Genomic DNA, 15,558 nt, shown 5'->3' with positions numbered 1-15,558 from the left:
TTCTCTCTGTAGTTGTGCTGATGATCTAATAGCATTTTTCTGTGTGCATATTTTGGCAGTGCCCCACCACCTGGCAGCCGGAGCAGTCTGAGGGAAGTGGAATGCCTGCAAGTTAACCCTAGATTGTAAAACGCTTACAGATTGTACAGCCTCTGCCTAGACAAGAGTGCATGTAGCTGGCTTGTTTTATTTGTCTGTCCGGAAGTCCACAAGCAGGTAGAAGACACGGTCAAGAGGAGGATGGAAAGGGAAGGGAGTAGATCTGAGGGGACTGTCCGGCTCGCACGTTTCAAATGGCATTACGCGAACAAATAACAAAGCAGCCAGGAAGTTTTTAAAAATCCCTCATCTCCTCCCCTTTCCTCCCGCCTGCCGCTTCGCTCCAGACACCAGCAAAAGCGAGAGGGAGGGCGACTGCTCGCCGCTGCGCCTCCTTTGCAAATTTTCCGGAGTCCCATGTTGGGAGGAAGAAGAGCGGGAGAGGAGGCCCGCTATCTCTTTGTGCGCTATTGCAAGAAAGGTCGCTTGCTCGGGTGTGGTTTTTGAGAGTGGGGGGGAAGCACTGAGGCGCTGCCGGCTTCTCCATCCATCCATCCATCCACTCACCTAACCTAACGGGAACCAACCCACTGCTTGGGCTACAGATACAAGCGGGGGTGCGATGCATCTCTTCTCCTCGCCGACGGGTTTCCTGGGGCTCGCCCAGCTACAAGCCTGCCTCTACTGGAGCTGCCTGCTGTGGCTGCCGGCCGGCGGGCAGCCGCAGAGAAACCCGCCGCCGCTGCCTCCCGCCGCGTGGAGGCAAAGGATCCAGTGGGAAAACAACGGGCAGGTGTACAGTCTCCTAAGCCTGGGCGCCCAGTACCAGCCGCCGCGGCGCAGACACGGCCAGGAACTCGCGCAAGGCGGCCACGTGTTGCTTCTCAGGGGAAACAGCAGCTCGCCGCGCAGGGCGCAAGTGGTACCCCCCGCCGCCACCAGCCCCACCAGGAGGCCGGAGGCGCGGCACTGGTTTCAGGCCGGCTACCAGCACTCAGCCGGCAACAATGGCGGCGGCAGAGGCCACAGGACTCAACACGACGGAAGCTCCCCAAGGGACCACTCGGCGCGTCGTCTGGAGAGCTCCCCGTCCAGGGCAGGCAATGGGAGCAGCCCCCCACCACTAAGCAACCTCCGGCCTCCGCGCCGGGAAGATGGTATGGTGGGAGACGACCCCTATAACCCCTACAAGTACACGGACGACAACCCCTATTACAACTACTATGACACCTATGAGCGGTCCCGCCAGGACGGCCGCTACCGGCCCGGCTACGGCACCGGCTATTTCCAGTACGGTAAGAGTTTTCTGGCAGGCATCGGGAATGGGAAGCAGGGTTGGTCGAGGCGCAAATAAAATCATGTCACGTCTGCATGCAAATTCCCATTTAGCCGCTTGAGCTGGACCAAGACCCATGATCTCGCTGAAGCTGGCTGCGTGGCAACCCCCGCCTTCCTCTCCCGATAGCGCCTTTAATAGTGGCCAGTTGGCATCCCACTGATTCCTCAGCCACTAACCAGTATCTGGTACCACATCCCCTCCCCCTTGCTTTCCTTTTGGCCAATATGCATTTTCTCGCATGATCTTGTAGTTGATGTTAATTTTAACTAGTCTGACTTCCTTGAAAAAGAAATTAAGATTAGAAAGTTCTTTAAAAATCAATTTCTATAATCATGACAAGTCACTACTTGGAGGGGAGGGGGAGGAAATATTCAAGGCAGAATTCCCGTCCACATCCATCTTTGTGATAGACAGACTCTCTCCCCTCGAAAAGCTCTTACATAGAGGTAGTGGGGTTCAGGCTGTGAGAACCAGAGGTGTAGCTCCAAGGGGACAGGGGGGTGCACAACGCACCAGGTGCGCCCCCCCTGTGGGGGTGTGGCAAGGGTGTTCCAGGGGCGGGGGTGTTCTGGGGCGGGGGTGGAGGACGCACCAGTGTACCGGGCACTTTCCCCCCTTGCTACACCTCTGGTGAGAATTTAGAGGTTAGTAAACAGCAAAAGAAAGGCTCTGTATATTTGCTCAGAGGTCCTTCATTTAGCACTAATGGATTTGGGGGCCGAAAAAGGTAAACTATGGTGTTCCTTCCTCCCAATACAAAGGAAACCAGCAATACAAGAATTTCTTTGCTTTTGGATACCTGAGTAGGTTGACTAATGTCGCTAATTTTAAGATTAATCTTTTCTTCTAAAGGACTTAAACCCAAACATCACAGTTTGCCTATGAAGCTTTATGCTACAACAGAATTCCAACTGCATAAAAAGAGAACAGCTCTTCTGTATCTAATAGATTCCTGTTATTTTGATCTGGCAAACTGAAGATCTCTTCAGCTGGCGTCCGTATGGGAGAATGCCTTTAAGATTTATGACAGCAAAATAAGATGCTATGCAGTTATCTGCTGATCTGCAAGACACACTGTCTTTTCATAGGCTTCATTTACTAGCATTGGGAGGTGTGTGGGGGGGAGGGTCTTAGAGAGCCAGCCTTGAGCATCATGACTCTTTTCAGCTAAGGAAAAATGTAGTGTGCTGGATTTGATGATGCTATTGTTTGATTGGGTTGTTGTACTGCAGGTCTTCCTGACTTAGTACCAGATCCTTATTATATCCAAGCATCCACTTATGTCCAGAAGACATCCATGTACAACCTGAGGTGTGCTGCTGAAGAGAATTGCCTGGCAAGGTAAGAAGAGCCTCTCTACTGACTGCAGCATCAGATTCCTTAGTGAATTTAATGGGAAGATCTAGTGATTGACAATAAGGAAGCCAGTAGCGTGTTCAGGAAAGGCATGATTGTTTATACAGCATAAAGGTGGTTTTGCAAAGTGTTCTAAATATTGCAGGGACTGGTAAACAGGGAGTTTAATCTTTTCCTGCTTTCACCAACCACATTGTTTTTATTATCTGCTGCTGAGAGGTTAATGGCCAACTTACCCTTATTGGTTGGGATTTTTTGCCTCTGAATGGCCTGTTTGCTTTAATCCAAGATTTAATCTTTTTGAACAAGTCTGATCTGAATACAATCTAACTTCGATCTGTAAAATATTTGTTTCTTTTAAAAACACTATTTTTTGGGTAGTCAGTCTCCTAGTTAATCTTATTTAAAGCACAGGTAGACATGCTTTAAAATCAACATGAAAATACATTAATTGAACAAGACAACATAAGGAAAATATGGGAACACTGCAACAGAAGAGATGGGAACACTGCAACAGAAGAGATGAATGAATGACCCATTCCTTCCAAGAAGAATCTTCAACTGAAAAAAAGTTCACTGAAAGCAGCTGGGAGAAACAAATAACGGAATAAATGCAATAGCAATAGAACTATTCCAAGCTATAGAGATGGAATTCATCAAAATTTGAAGAAGAATATTCCAACAAATATGGAAAACAAAATACCCCTCAGACTGGAAAAGGTCAGTCTACATTCCAATAAAAAAGGAGTTATCAAAGACTGCAGCAACTGTGGGACCATCACATTATTTTGTCATGCAAGTAAACTGATGCTTAAAATCTCACAATAAAGACCATTACCACATATGGAATGATAAATGCCAGATGTTTGAACAAGAGTCAGAAAAGGAAGAAATGGTAGAGATCATGTTGCAAATTTATGTAGCTTACTGGAGCACATAAAGAAGAGTTGGTTTTTATACCCTAATTTCTCTACCTTCAAGGAGTTTCAGAGTTGCTTACAATCATCTTTCCTTCCTTCTCCTCCCCACAACAGACACCTTGTGAGGTGGTGGGGCTGAGAGAAGAGTGGGGAAACAAACCTGGTTCACCAGATTAGAGTCCGTTGCTCATGTGGAAGAGCAGAGAATCAAACTCCAGAGAAGAGTTTGCTGTTCTTAACAACTATACCATGCCGGCCATGATAAAATTTCAGAAGAAAATCAGCTCGTGTTTCATAGATTACAACAAATCTTTTGACTATGGGGATCATGAAAAAGTTATGTTTTAAAAGAAATGGGTATGTCACAACATTTGTTTTGATGTGCAACACATACTTTGGACAATAAACTATTGTCAGAACAGAGTGTGGAGGAACAGAATGGTTTCCAGTTGGAAAGGTGTAAGGGCAAGGATGTATTTTATCTCCCTATCTTTATAGTGTGTATGCAGAACATGCCATAAGGAAAATTAGAAGGAATATCAACAATTTCAGATGTGCAGATGACACCATATTACTGGTAGAAAAATAGTGAAGACTTGAAATGATTACTGATGAAGGTTAAAGCAGAAAATTCCAAAGCAGGATTTCAGATGAACATGAAGATTACATTGAGGAATTACACAAGTTTAAGGTTGATGATGGAGAACTAGAAATTGTTGAAGACTTTCTATTCCTTGGCTTCATCATCAACCAAAGCAACTGAGAAATCTGAAGCAGATTGAAACTGGGAAGGGCAGCATGAAGGAGCTAGAAAAGATTCTAAAGTATAAGGATGGATCACTGTCAACCAAGATCAAGATTACCACAATCAAAGTTGGACAGTGAAGAAGGCTGACAGGAAGAAAGTGGATTCCTGTGAAATATGATGTTGGAGGAGAGTTTTTACAGATACTGTGGACTAAACTAGAGAATCGACATTAAAATGGCAAATTTGTTTCAGCGTGAGCAAGTGTAAAATGATGCAGACTGAGACAACAGATCTCAACTTCACACTAATGGGATCTGTGCTGGCTAAGAAAGGCATCTTGGGTGGTATTGTATAGCTCAATGGAAATGTCAACCCAAGGTACAACTGCTGTGGGGAAAAAAGCAAATTCTATGCTGGCCATAATTTAACCAGGAATAGAGAATACAACTGCTGCTATCATACTGTCTTTATACAAATCTGTGATGAGATTTCCTTTTTTTAAGTAGTAAAGGCCTATTCTCTTTATGTATTTATTCCTGTAATTATAAATATTATCACATATTTGAAATTAATTATGCTGTTTGGTTAAATATTTTGGCTAAAAAGTCATTCAAACAAGGTCCAAACCGTAAAGGCTATTGTTTGGGGTTCAGAAGGTGCCCTTGCATAAGTAGAAGGTACTTCCACTTGTAAATGGGTGCTTATGTCCCTGATTAACACTAATTCTTTCTTCCAACAGCAGTTTTCTGTGGAAGATCTTATTTGTTTGGGTCTCCTGACCATGAGTTCTGGGGGGTACAAGAGATGGCAGCAGGAAGGAGGAGATGGGAAAGTCCCAGTCTATAAGCAGATCTGTTCAGGTTACTTAAATAACCTAAACCCAACTTAGAAATGTATAGGTATTTTACTGCAAACTTCGTAACTTCAGTTCTTGGCAGTCTGGTTAATAAGCAATTCACAAGAATTGCTGAGCTATAAAAGGCCCTTATTATAAGTTAAAGACAGTCGTTTCAGATCTGTTTAATGCCTGCATGTTTTTATATCTTTATAGTTCAGCTTATAGATCAGATGTCAGAGACTATGATAACAGAGTGCTTCTGAGATTCCCTCAGAGAGTGAAAAACCAAGGCACATCAGATTTTTTACCAAGCCGACCACGATACTCTTGGGAGTGGCACAGCTGTCATCAGTGAGTTGAGTGTTCAGTATGGTACTTTAAAATTATGTTCTCTCATTATTTATTGTGAAGTGTTTTTTTTCTTTTCTACTGTGTGGAAATAAGCTACAAGACTTGGAACCCTTTCCATGAAACACATGTTTATGATCTTTTCCTAAGAATAGAAAATAAGTCTTGAGGAGTCATTTAAGATGCAACATAAATGGGATTGAAAATGTTTTTTACACAATTAGGCATAAGAGGCATACTTATTCAATAATTAGTGAGGTATTTAGGTGAATGACATCACTTTTTGTAATATAATGTTGATACCAAACTTGAGGTTGGTCCAAACTTCTTGTGCTGGATGGAAGTTTCTTGCAGTTTTTCAAATCAAGACATCTGAACAGAATGCAAAGATACAAATTAAACTGGTGATAGTTTTTATGAAGCAACCACACATCGGAAATAAGCTTTTGGTTCTCATCTGCCTAGACCACACACTTAGAAAAATATATCCTTTCCTTCTTTAGATCACGAGGAGAAACATTTGTGTTAAATAACTGATTGAGTCCATCTTGTAGTGTATATGTCATAAATGACAATAGTAGAATATTAAAGAAGATAGTGAGCTGATGAAGTTATCATTAAGTAACTGTTGCCATTAAAACAGTGCTGTGAAAGAATAAACAGCATGTAGACTATGACCAAGGAATAATCATAAATGCAATAAAGCAATTAAAATAAAATTAGAACAGGATACAAAAGTAACAAAATGTTCAAACAATATAGGATAATAACTGGGGCTATTGATTACAAATCTTCCAGAGATAGAAAGTCTTTGGAATTTGAAGTATGCAATGTAAGCATTTTCTGTGAGATTGGTAATAATTGGAGGTTGTACTACTCACAAGCATTTTGGCATTGCTGCTTTTTCATTAAAATAGAGTAATATGATTCATATTCTTAATTTGTTTAAACTTTTTAAATGTAATGTCTGAATTTGGAGAATATAATCTGTAAATAATATAATCATTGGGGAAGAAGATATTAACTCATTCAGATTTGAATACCTAACCACAAAGATGTGTTTTCATGGAAATTGTGGCCCAGCAAAACAGTTATGGTTGTTGGTTTTAACATGGGGTTGGGGGAAAAGGAGAGATCTCTACTAATTTGTGGTGATTTGACAGGCATTACCACAGTATGGATGAATTCAGCCATTATGACTTGCTTGAAGCAAGCTCACATAGGAGAGTAGCTGAAGGACACAAAGCAAGTTTTTGTCTTGAAGATACTTCTTGTGATTATGGATACTATAGACGATACGCATGTACAGCACATACACAGGTAAGACATAGTTATTAAAATAGTTATTAAATTAAAATAGTTATTAAAAATTAAAAGACATAGTTATTAAAATGGTTTTTCTTTGGTGTTAGAATACAAGCCAACTTCAATCACTTTAACTAATCTTAAGACTTTTGCACCATGTACAAATAATACATTGCCACCCTTATAACTTTTGCATGCATCTTCCTTTTAGGTCTATGGTAAGTAGGTTTTTAGAGGATAGCCAGAAAGTTAACAAAGTGATCTTTGTTGGGATTGGCACATATGAGTTAGGGCAATGTAGGGACCTAGAGTGCCCTGATCTGGATGGCCCAGGCTAGCCCACTATTGTCAGATCTTGAAAATTAAGCAGGACCAGCCCTGGGTATTACTTGGATAGGAGATCTCAAGGAAGCCCAGGCTTGCTATGTAGAGGCAGGCGATGTTCACCTCTTGCTTTGAAAAACCTACTGGGTCACCTTAAGTTAGCTGTGACTGGGCAACATTTTCCACCTCCAGCACAGGAAAGCACAGTAGGTTTAGGATGTCTAACAGAACCTTCTGTGAAGAAGTGCTCTGTTAGTCAAGCCAAATATCAGTCTTTGTACAGCATTTTGGGGTTGCAAGATAGTAATCTATTATTTATTTGAAATATTTGTGACTTGCCTTATATGCTTAGACAAGGTGGCTAACAAAGCACAATGTAGGGATTAGTGTGTTGGACTGTGATATGGGCAGAGGTGTACGGCCTATATGGACATGGAATCACCCATGTCCTGGGAGCACACCTTTCTGTTACATGGGCGGGGGGTGCTGTGTGCAAGAAGGATAAGCAATATTTGGATATCTGACAGGAACTATATAAATACATGTAAAACTGTCAATCATTGGCTATTAGGATTGCACCTCTGAATTCCAGTTATTGACACTTGGGGGGAGCAGCAGAAGATTGTTGCTTTCATTTCCTGATCATGGGATTCCTAGAGACATCTGGTTGGCCACATTAAGAAATGAGATGATGGACTAAATAGATCTTTCATTTGATCTTATATTTTATATGGTTCTGTATTTCGGAATATTGTATTCTAAACTAAACATCTATTGGAGAACTCTTGCAATTCATACACATTTGTGGCTGCTGAGCAGTGATGTTTTATCCTCTTCTTCTGTAATTATACTAGTTCTAGCATGGGAAAAAGAGACCCAATTCTAATTGAAATCCTTGATGAAACATACTGAAAAGGGTTGTGTGTTAATATTAGTTTCAAGTCAAGATCACGATAATTATTCATAGCATGTGGAACGTACACTGTATACTTTCTTGAACAGGTTTTGGATTTTCTGTTCTCATTATGACTGGCCATAGATACTGAACATCCTGGGCCCTTGTACCCTGAGCTGAAGTTTGGAGAAAAAATTCTTATGTTTTCATTCAGCTGTTTTGTAAATCTGGTAGAAGTGTGCTGTAGGTGGCAAGCCAACAGCAATACACAGTCATTGGTACTCTCTGAATAAGTTATCTAGGATCACAATAATTAAAAAAGAAATGTGTGTAGAGATTATTGGGAACTGCTGAATGAGAGCCCTGGGGTACATGGCCTGTTCCTTCTATGAACAGTTTAACTATCAACCATTATAAAATATGTAATATTACTCTGTTAGAATCCTTGTGGCTACATGCGTTGCTTCAAAACCTATGCTCATAGGAAGAATTTTTCCAAGCAACAAAAGACTACATCAAGATTCCAGACCAAAAAAAGAAAGAAAAAGAAAAAAAGATTGCAGTTCCCAGTTCTCAATAAACCCTTGACCTTTCTCTCCATAGCAAGTACTTAACTCCTGCCAAGTGACACACAATCTGTGGCCAAGCGTTGTACTTTTCATAGGGGCAGTTGGACTCCACTTGGAATGATTTCAGAGAGAAGAAACCTGGATCTCACTTATTACATAGAATTTAAAGGCCTGAGTGTACATGGCTTAAATACAGCCGTCATTTAGGACAATAATAGGCTTTGTAAAATTAGTATAGAACTTTTTTTTAATCCATGAAAATACCAATGGGGAAATAGAATGAGCCAGATGTAACCTCTCTGTTTTCTAAATCACTGAAGTTTAGCCTTGCTGTGATGCAGTAAAGTATAAAATGGGAAAAGGAAGAATAGATTTTTTTGATTGTACAGAAAGCAAAACATTTCTATAACGATAATGACTTTCATATTGGAGGAAAATACATAATTTATCCCCCCAAACTGAGAAGTGGAAATAAGGCTCATTCTGAAACTTAAAAAAAATATTAACACCACTTCTGAATGCAGAAAAAGCAACATAATCTATTAGTAATAGAGACTCTGGCAGCAGTCATTAGTTAATCAAATGTGCCGGCCAATCATGTTTCTTGCTTTTTCCTACTTGGAGAAATATATTGACCAAACACTGCCCCACTGGAAATGTCATGGTGACAACCCCCACATCTGATGAGATCCTTCCCTGACCATGGCAGAAAAGTAAGCCAGCTGCCCCAGGAGCTTGCCAGGAGAGCTGGCTTCAAACAGCTTGGAGCAGACTGAAGGACAGGGAAGCACACAAGGATGACAGTAGCTGGTGATGCCACTATCAGAAGCTCAGCAATTGCCAGTGTCATCTACCTGACTGGCGGGGGGGGGGGGAGCACTTGTATGTCCAAAAATGCAATAATATCATGGTTGAGGGGGAGGAGCTTGCCTTTTGGGCCATTCTGGTTAACTATTTTGGATAATCAAGTGCTAGATAATAATACTTGACAATTTGTCGTGACTGTCAGGAAAAACAATACTTATTTACTATTCTGCTCATTAACTGTATGAAGTTTGGCTGATTGAGCCAAATAGTTGTTAGGAAATTAATTTTGTTAGTTTTTCAAAAGTTCAGCATGACATTTACTTAAAAATCACTCCATTGTACTGTAAAACCATATTTTAAGAAGGAACTGACTTTATAAATCAATTTGTTGGCATTTGTCACTTCAGATATGCTAACATTTGTTAAATAAAACAAAAAAAATGTAGTCTCTTGTATCTGTCCAATTCTAGGGATTGAGTCCTGGCTGTTATGACACCTACAATGCCGACATAGACTGCCAATGGATTGATATTACAGATGTAAAACCTGGAAATTATATATTGAAGGTATCCAATTTTATTAAGCAATATTTTGTACAATGATATAAAAAACTGCAAAGTATAAAGTATACTTTTTTTTCCAGGTTAGTGTAAACCCCAGCTATTTGGTACCAGAATCAGATTACTCCAACAATGTAGTACGTTGTGATATCCGTTATACTGGCCACCATGCATATGCTTCAGGCTGTACAATTTCACCGTAAGTGCTTGCTCTTTTCCTTCAAATATTTTGCATTACATTATGGCAGTGGTGGCGAACCTGTGGCATGCATGCCAGAGGTGGCACTCAGAGCCCTCTTTGTGGGCACGCATGCCATCGTTCCAGTTTGGCCGCTCGGCAGTGGCATAGCGCCAAGGGGATGAGGGGCGTGCAATGCACTAGGCACGCACCCCTGCAGGGCGAGGCAAGGGCATTCCAGGGGTGGGACAGGGTGTTTCGGAGCGTTCCAAGGACATTCCAGGGCAGGGCGGGGGCAGACGGGAGCGTGGCAGGGGTGCAGGGCGCACGCGTGCCCCAGACAGAGTTTCCCCTTGCTCCGCCCCTGGCACTCGGTCTCTAAAAGGTTCGCCATCACTGCAATATGGCACTTAGGAAGAAGAGTATGCTGTAATGTCAGGCTTAAGGAGTGCAGTACTGTGTGTTACCTTGATATCTTTCCTATGTCCCCTTAGCTTCAGAGTTGCTCTGCTTTCAGACCAGAACAATTTCTAATTAAATGAAATATTTTTTACCCCCTACCCCTCAATACAATTGTATGGCCTGAAATGAACCTACAGTAATCGTAATGATCATTTTCTTTCCCAGTAGAGGACAACACAGATCCTTTCTGAAATGGTTTTATTTTGAAATCTTGCTTTGAAGATTGAAAAAGGGAGTTGTACATTCCAACTGCTACCTAGACTCAGTGAGGTTCAGCTGTTATTCCTGGCTCTAATCGTTCTTATAGTTTGCATTTACAAACTCTCCAGAAACTGTTATTCCCAAAGCCTTGAAGAGAATCATGAAGAGACTTTCAATCTAGTCTACATGTGTTATCTTTGAGGGAGGATTGGAAGATCAACAGTGTTGTGCATTCTTTCTTGCCATGACCCTTTAATAGGAGGAAGAAAGAGCCAGCTGGAGTACATGAAGTGCTACCACTCTTCTCAAAAGTCAAAATGGGCCCCACATCCTTATTGATCTCAGCAGATTGCCAGCAGAGAGAAGATGGGTAAAGTGGTTGCTGTCCATCTGAGCCTGGCAGCAGCTGCCTCCACATCTATGCTACTAAGCCAGCGGAGATGCTGAAGTGAAACTGGGCACTGTAGCTTCTATCCAGTAGCAACAGCTTGCATTAGGCCAGGTTTGCCTCCTCCTCTGCCCCCAAGGTTGGGTGGGTTGGGTAATGCAGCACAGTTGCCTGGCAGTGATGGTTTGCCCTTTTTTGCTGGTCAGGAGTCTCAGTAGGAGTGCCCACCAGTACACTTTCTGTTGGCCATAATGGCCAGTCCACCCAATTATCTTATTTTTACATGAGACCATGTTGGAATTAGGCTGGACTGATCTTATACGCCAGTCTTGCACTATGTGTGCCTTCAATTGCACATAGAAATCAGTATGAAAAAACAAGGTGCATATCAATGAATCTTCTAGCTGTCATAGTATAGTAACTGTCTTTCTGTGCTGCTTTTTAAAATTTTTGTTTGTAGAGGACTTGAGCCTGGATGCATGGAAAAATTAAGGTGCTATTATGAATGATATCTTAGGAAGCAGTGTTCCACAATGTGCAGCAAATGAGACATGTAAAATCAGAAAAGTAGTTTCATAAAATAATTTCATAAGGCGGTGCATGAAAACTATCTCATCAGGAGTACTTTCTTCTTGCTCTTGTCCCAAAGTCTTTTAAATGTGTTAATGTTTGAATTTTTGTGGAATCAGATGGAAGAGAGAAAAGGGAGCAAGTTTTCTGTCTTCTTCCTCCTCACTGCAGAGCACCAAGTCCCAGGAATAAACTTTATTTTGGCTGGAAATGGCTGCCGCAAAGAGAAGAAAGCTGCTTAGGTTAGACATCCTTGCACAGATCTAGCAAGACCCTTGTGCTAGATCATAACTTGAATGGAAATTACAATGGAACTTGTTTTTTATTGCAGTGGAATGAACTTCAGTACTTCTGGGACTGTATTTTAATAGGCTGAGCCATGCCTTCAGTTCCCAGTTACTTTTACCACAATCAATCTTACGGATGTGCTCATTAATTCCTAAAGCCATTGAGTGAAAACCTGTCATCAATGCAAGAGAATGCACAGGACTTGAATATCTTGCTAGTGGATTTTTGAAGCTATTCTTTTCAACCACAGTAGCAACTGCCCCAGGTGATCCTTTGCCCCAGCATATGGCTGGGATTTGTCAGGGATTAGATACCTGATAGGAGTAGAGGTTACTCAGTCAACATTTTAGCAGAAGAAACATATCTTGCTAACCATACTTTTGAAATCTTACAACTAATCAATCATTTACTTATTTAGAACTTTGGATGCAATACCTACTGTACTTACCAATTGTTTATTTTTTCTTTACTAGGTACTAAGATGAAAGAAAATATATACACCATTGCCTGAGATTTTGCAAGGAGGTTATTTCATAAACTGAAATAGGATGTAAAAACTTTTGAAAACTGAAGAAAAAATGACCAGAATATATGCGTGGAATTTCAATGCAACTTTAATGCATTGAGACCTTCTTCAGAATGAATTCTCTTGCTTTGTTCATGCATTCAGCTTTTGCAAAGTGTGAATTGGTGCTTTATATGTGTTTTCAAATTCTGTAGGAAAGTTGTTCACAGAAATACATTCCTTAGACTACTGGAAATCTGTGAATGAACTTACGAAACAATGTATAACGTGCTCAGGTAGACTAGGATACCAAGAGCATGCTTGTGTACGCTCAGTCAAATCGTGTAGTTTGTCTTAAAAGACACATCTCCTCTTCCCCAATGCCATGTCAAAATTTTTTGATATCATCCCAATCAGTGCTACATCACAAAATTGTTTCATATTGCCCTCCATTTTATAGGAGGGTTTTGCTAATGCTTGAAACTTCCTGAGAATTGTGGAACTAGTTTTATAGGTCTTTGGATTAGATATAATCCTGAAAGACCAGAAGGCTTCCATCACTGCAAAACTAACTTCACACATTTTTTTGCCAAAGACAGAGAAGCATTGTTCAGTTTCCAAGAACTCTTAATATTTAATACAGCAATGCCTGTGCACCAGTTTTTTTTACACACTTACGTATGAAACATGTTTACATTTTAAATGTAGTATCAAGTTAGCCATTAAGCCAAAAGCATACTGAGATTTTGACATGAACCACTTATTTCGCACTGTTGTACAACACTAAGCAGCCCTTTCTCAATGCAGGTAGTTGTATTTGCACATTTTTTTCTTACTTGGTCAGTATGGATGGAAAACTTCATATGCAGGTCTTCTGAAAGTGCTCCGCAGGAATAGAATTTGAGTAACCTGCATCACTATTTCCAAACCTGTGGGTCTACAAAGTAGGTTGTAAAGCCTGTGAACATGGGGCATGGGTTTTTTGTTGTTGTTTTATTAGTGCATGATATTTTTAAGTGGGTCATCAAACCAAAAAGCTTGGAAATAATTGATAACCTTAAAAATCACATATGTTCAGTTTTTAAAAAAGTAATAGGACACTCAAGTGGCATCATAAAAACAACAAATCAAAACCTTGAAAATATAGCATAGATTTAGTGGGTGAAGAAGTAGGATACTGTAGGTTACTCATGAACCTGCAAAATACTGTCTTTTAAACTGTTTAATTAAGAGCTCAGAAAAAGAGAAGCTTTAAAATATTATATGAGTAGGCTGTCATAATATAACTGACATGGAATGTGTTGATGGCTCAAGAGCCAGTCTTGAAATATTTGGAACTGAAATATTACAACCCCCAAATAACCCAATTGCGATTTATTCTCACTGTGAATAAAAAGCTAACAGTGAGGAGTCTTATTTAAAACTGTGAAATTATGTCTTACAGAGGGAGCATTCCCCTCTCCCTCCCCACATGGCCTTGGTTGTCAAGGAATGGATCCTGAATGTACTCATGTAGACTATGCTTGGATAACTGTCTGACTTTTAAGAAGGGCTATATTTTGACTACATTCCATATAGTACAGTGCATAAGGAGTGGTGTACTTAGTTTGGAGCATCCAAAGTAATTTGTGCCACTTCAGTGGTTTATAACAATAAACATATTTAGCTTGAATACTGACTAAATATTCTTGAGGGCTATTAATCTTATTCCTTTTGAAATTTAGATAAAATATTTTTTTCTAATGAAAGGTGCCACAGTATGTTCTTAAAACTTTCCAGGCTGTCTTACAAATGTGCTTCTTCCTTTCCATTTACTAATGCCAGTGCCTTCTACTCCTTTCTTTAATGGTTTTGGACACCAATCCTGGCCACCATATCTTCTTACAATAAAAGTGTATTCATACATACTGTGGCCTTTCCTTTGTGAACAACTACAGGTAACCATGTACTTTCTGGCTTGTTTAGTTGCAGGCCACCTTTCTAAAAAAGCTTTTGCAGTAAATCTAGAACAAAATGGGGCTGGTATGGGTTAGCCAGTGACTACTGAGGTCAATGCAAGCACAGGCATAATGATGACGTTATAATGGCAGGTCAACGGTTGACCTACCTGACAGTTTTGAGTAATTGCTACACAGAATCACTATGCAAATCTCTAATTATGGAATGTTTTCTATGCAAAGGTAGTCTTTTCATTTGTTAAGAGCAGGGGTTATGCTGATACTTGTGATGTGAACAGGAATTATATGTTATTTTTGGACTCTGGCATTATTTACTAATCTTAATCTAAAATTAATAATTTATGCTGATTCATTGTGATTACTGAGAAATTAGCAATGACATATCAAACATTATTAGGGTGGCAGGCATTTTCTTAACTATTCTTGGTTGCTCCATAATATTTAGTACAGAAAGATTTACTGCAAGCATTTCATGAACCATGATAAACTATAAGGGATTTATGATAAATAACAGTACATGAACATTTTTTCAGTCAGGGTTTCTGTACATTCTTATGGTTTCAGTTGGGAAAAAATCTGAATACTGATTTCATTAGAAGTGGTCTATCTTGTGTCTACACAGAGATCAAATACATTGTTTTCACATTCCACATATCTGAAGGTGCTTACATATTTTAACTTGAAATGAAACAAAATAGCTTGCTGTCAGGAAATCTATAAGCAAGAAGTGTTACAAGTTTTATTAAATGCCACTTAATATTTTTGAACAAATTTTCAATATTTACTTCAGTTTTTTAAATCTTAACTCTAAAACTCATGCATTTTTTTCTGAAAATTATTTATAATTATTCATATGCTAACTTTGTATTCTTCATTGTATTTCAATATTCTTGTGCTACATTCTCATATCATGGTTGAAAATTTGTGAGAATGGCCTGAATAAAATGTTTTAAATGCTTA

At 40.1% G+C, this 15,558-nt stretch overlaps 1 protein-coding gene across 2 annotated transcripts; it reads left to right on the top strand.

The window, feature by feature from the left end:
* Positions 1-330: 330 nt before the first annotated feature.
* Positions 331-15,558, top strand: LOX (lysyl oxidase). 2 transcript variants are annotated; one of them, XM_048503219.1, is made up of 7 exons: positions 334-1,334; positions 2,611-2,719; positions 5,454-5,591; positions 6,752-6,908; positions 9,959-10,054; positions 10,132-10,247; positions 12,609-15,558. In XM_048503219.1, exons 1-7 carry the CDS (start codon positions 662-664, stop codon positions 12,613-12,615), a joined length of 1,296 nt encoding a protein of 431 aa, XP_048359176.1. In that variant the 5' UTR covers positions 334-661; the 3' UTR covers positions 12,616-15,558. The 2 variants fall into 2 exon arrangements, with proteins under 2 accessions (XP_048359177.1, XP_048359176.1); XM_048503220.1 differs by lacking the exon at positions 12,609-15,558 and having other exon boundaries at positions 331-1,334; positions 10,132-10,251.

This window comes from Sphaerodactylus townsendi, linkage group LG07 (assembly GCF_021028975.2).
Source record: "Sphaerodactylus townsendi isolate TG3544 linkage group LG07, MPM_Stown_v2.3, whole genome shotgun sequence".
NCBI lineage: Eukaryota > Metazoa > Chordata > Lepidosauria > Squamata > Sphaerodactylidae > Sphaerodactylus > Sphaerodactylus townsendi.
This window is presented reverse-complemented; position numbering and strand designations above follow the sequence as displayed.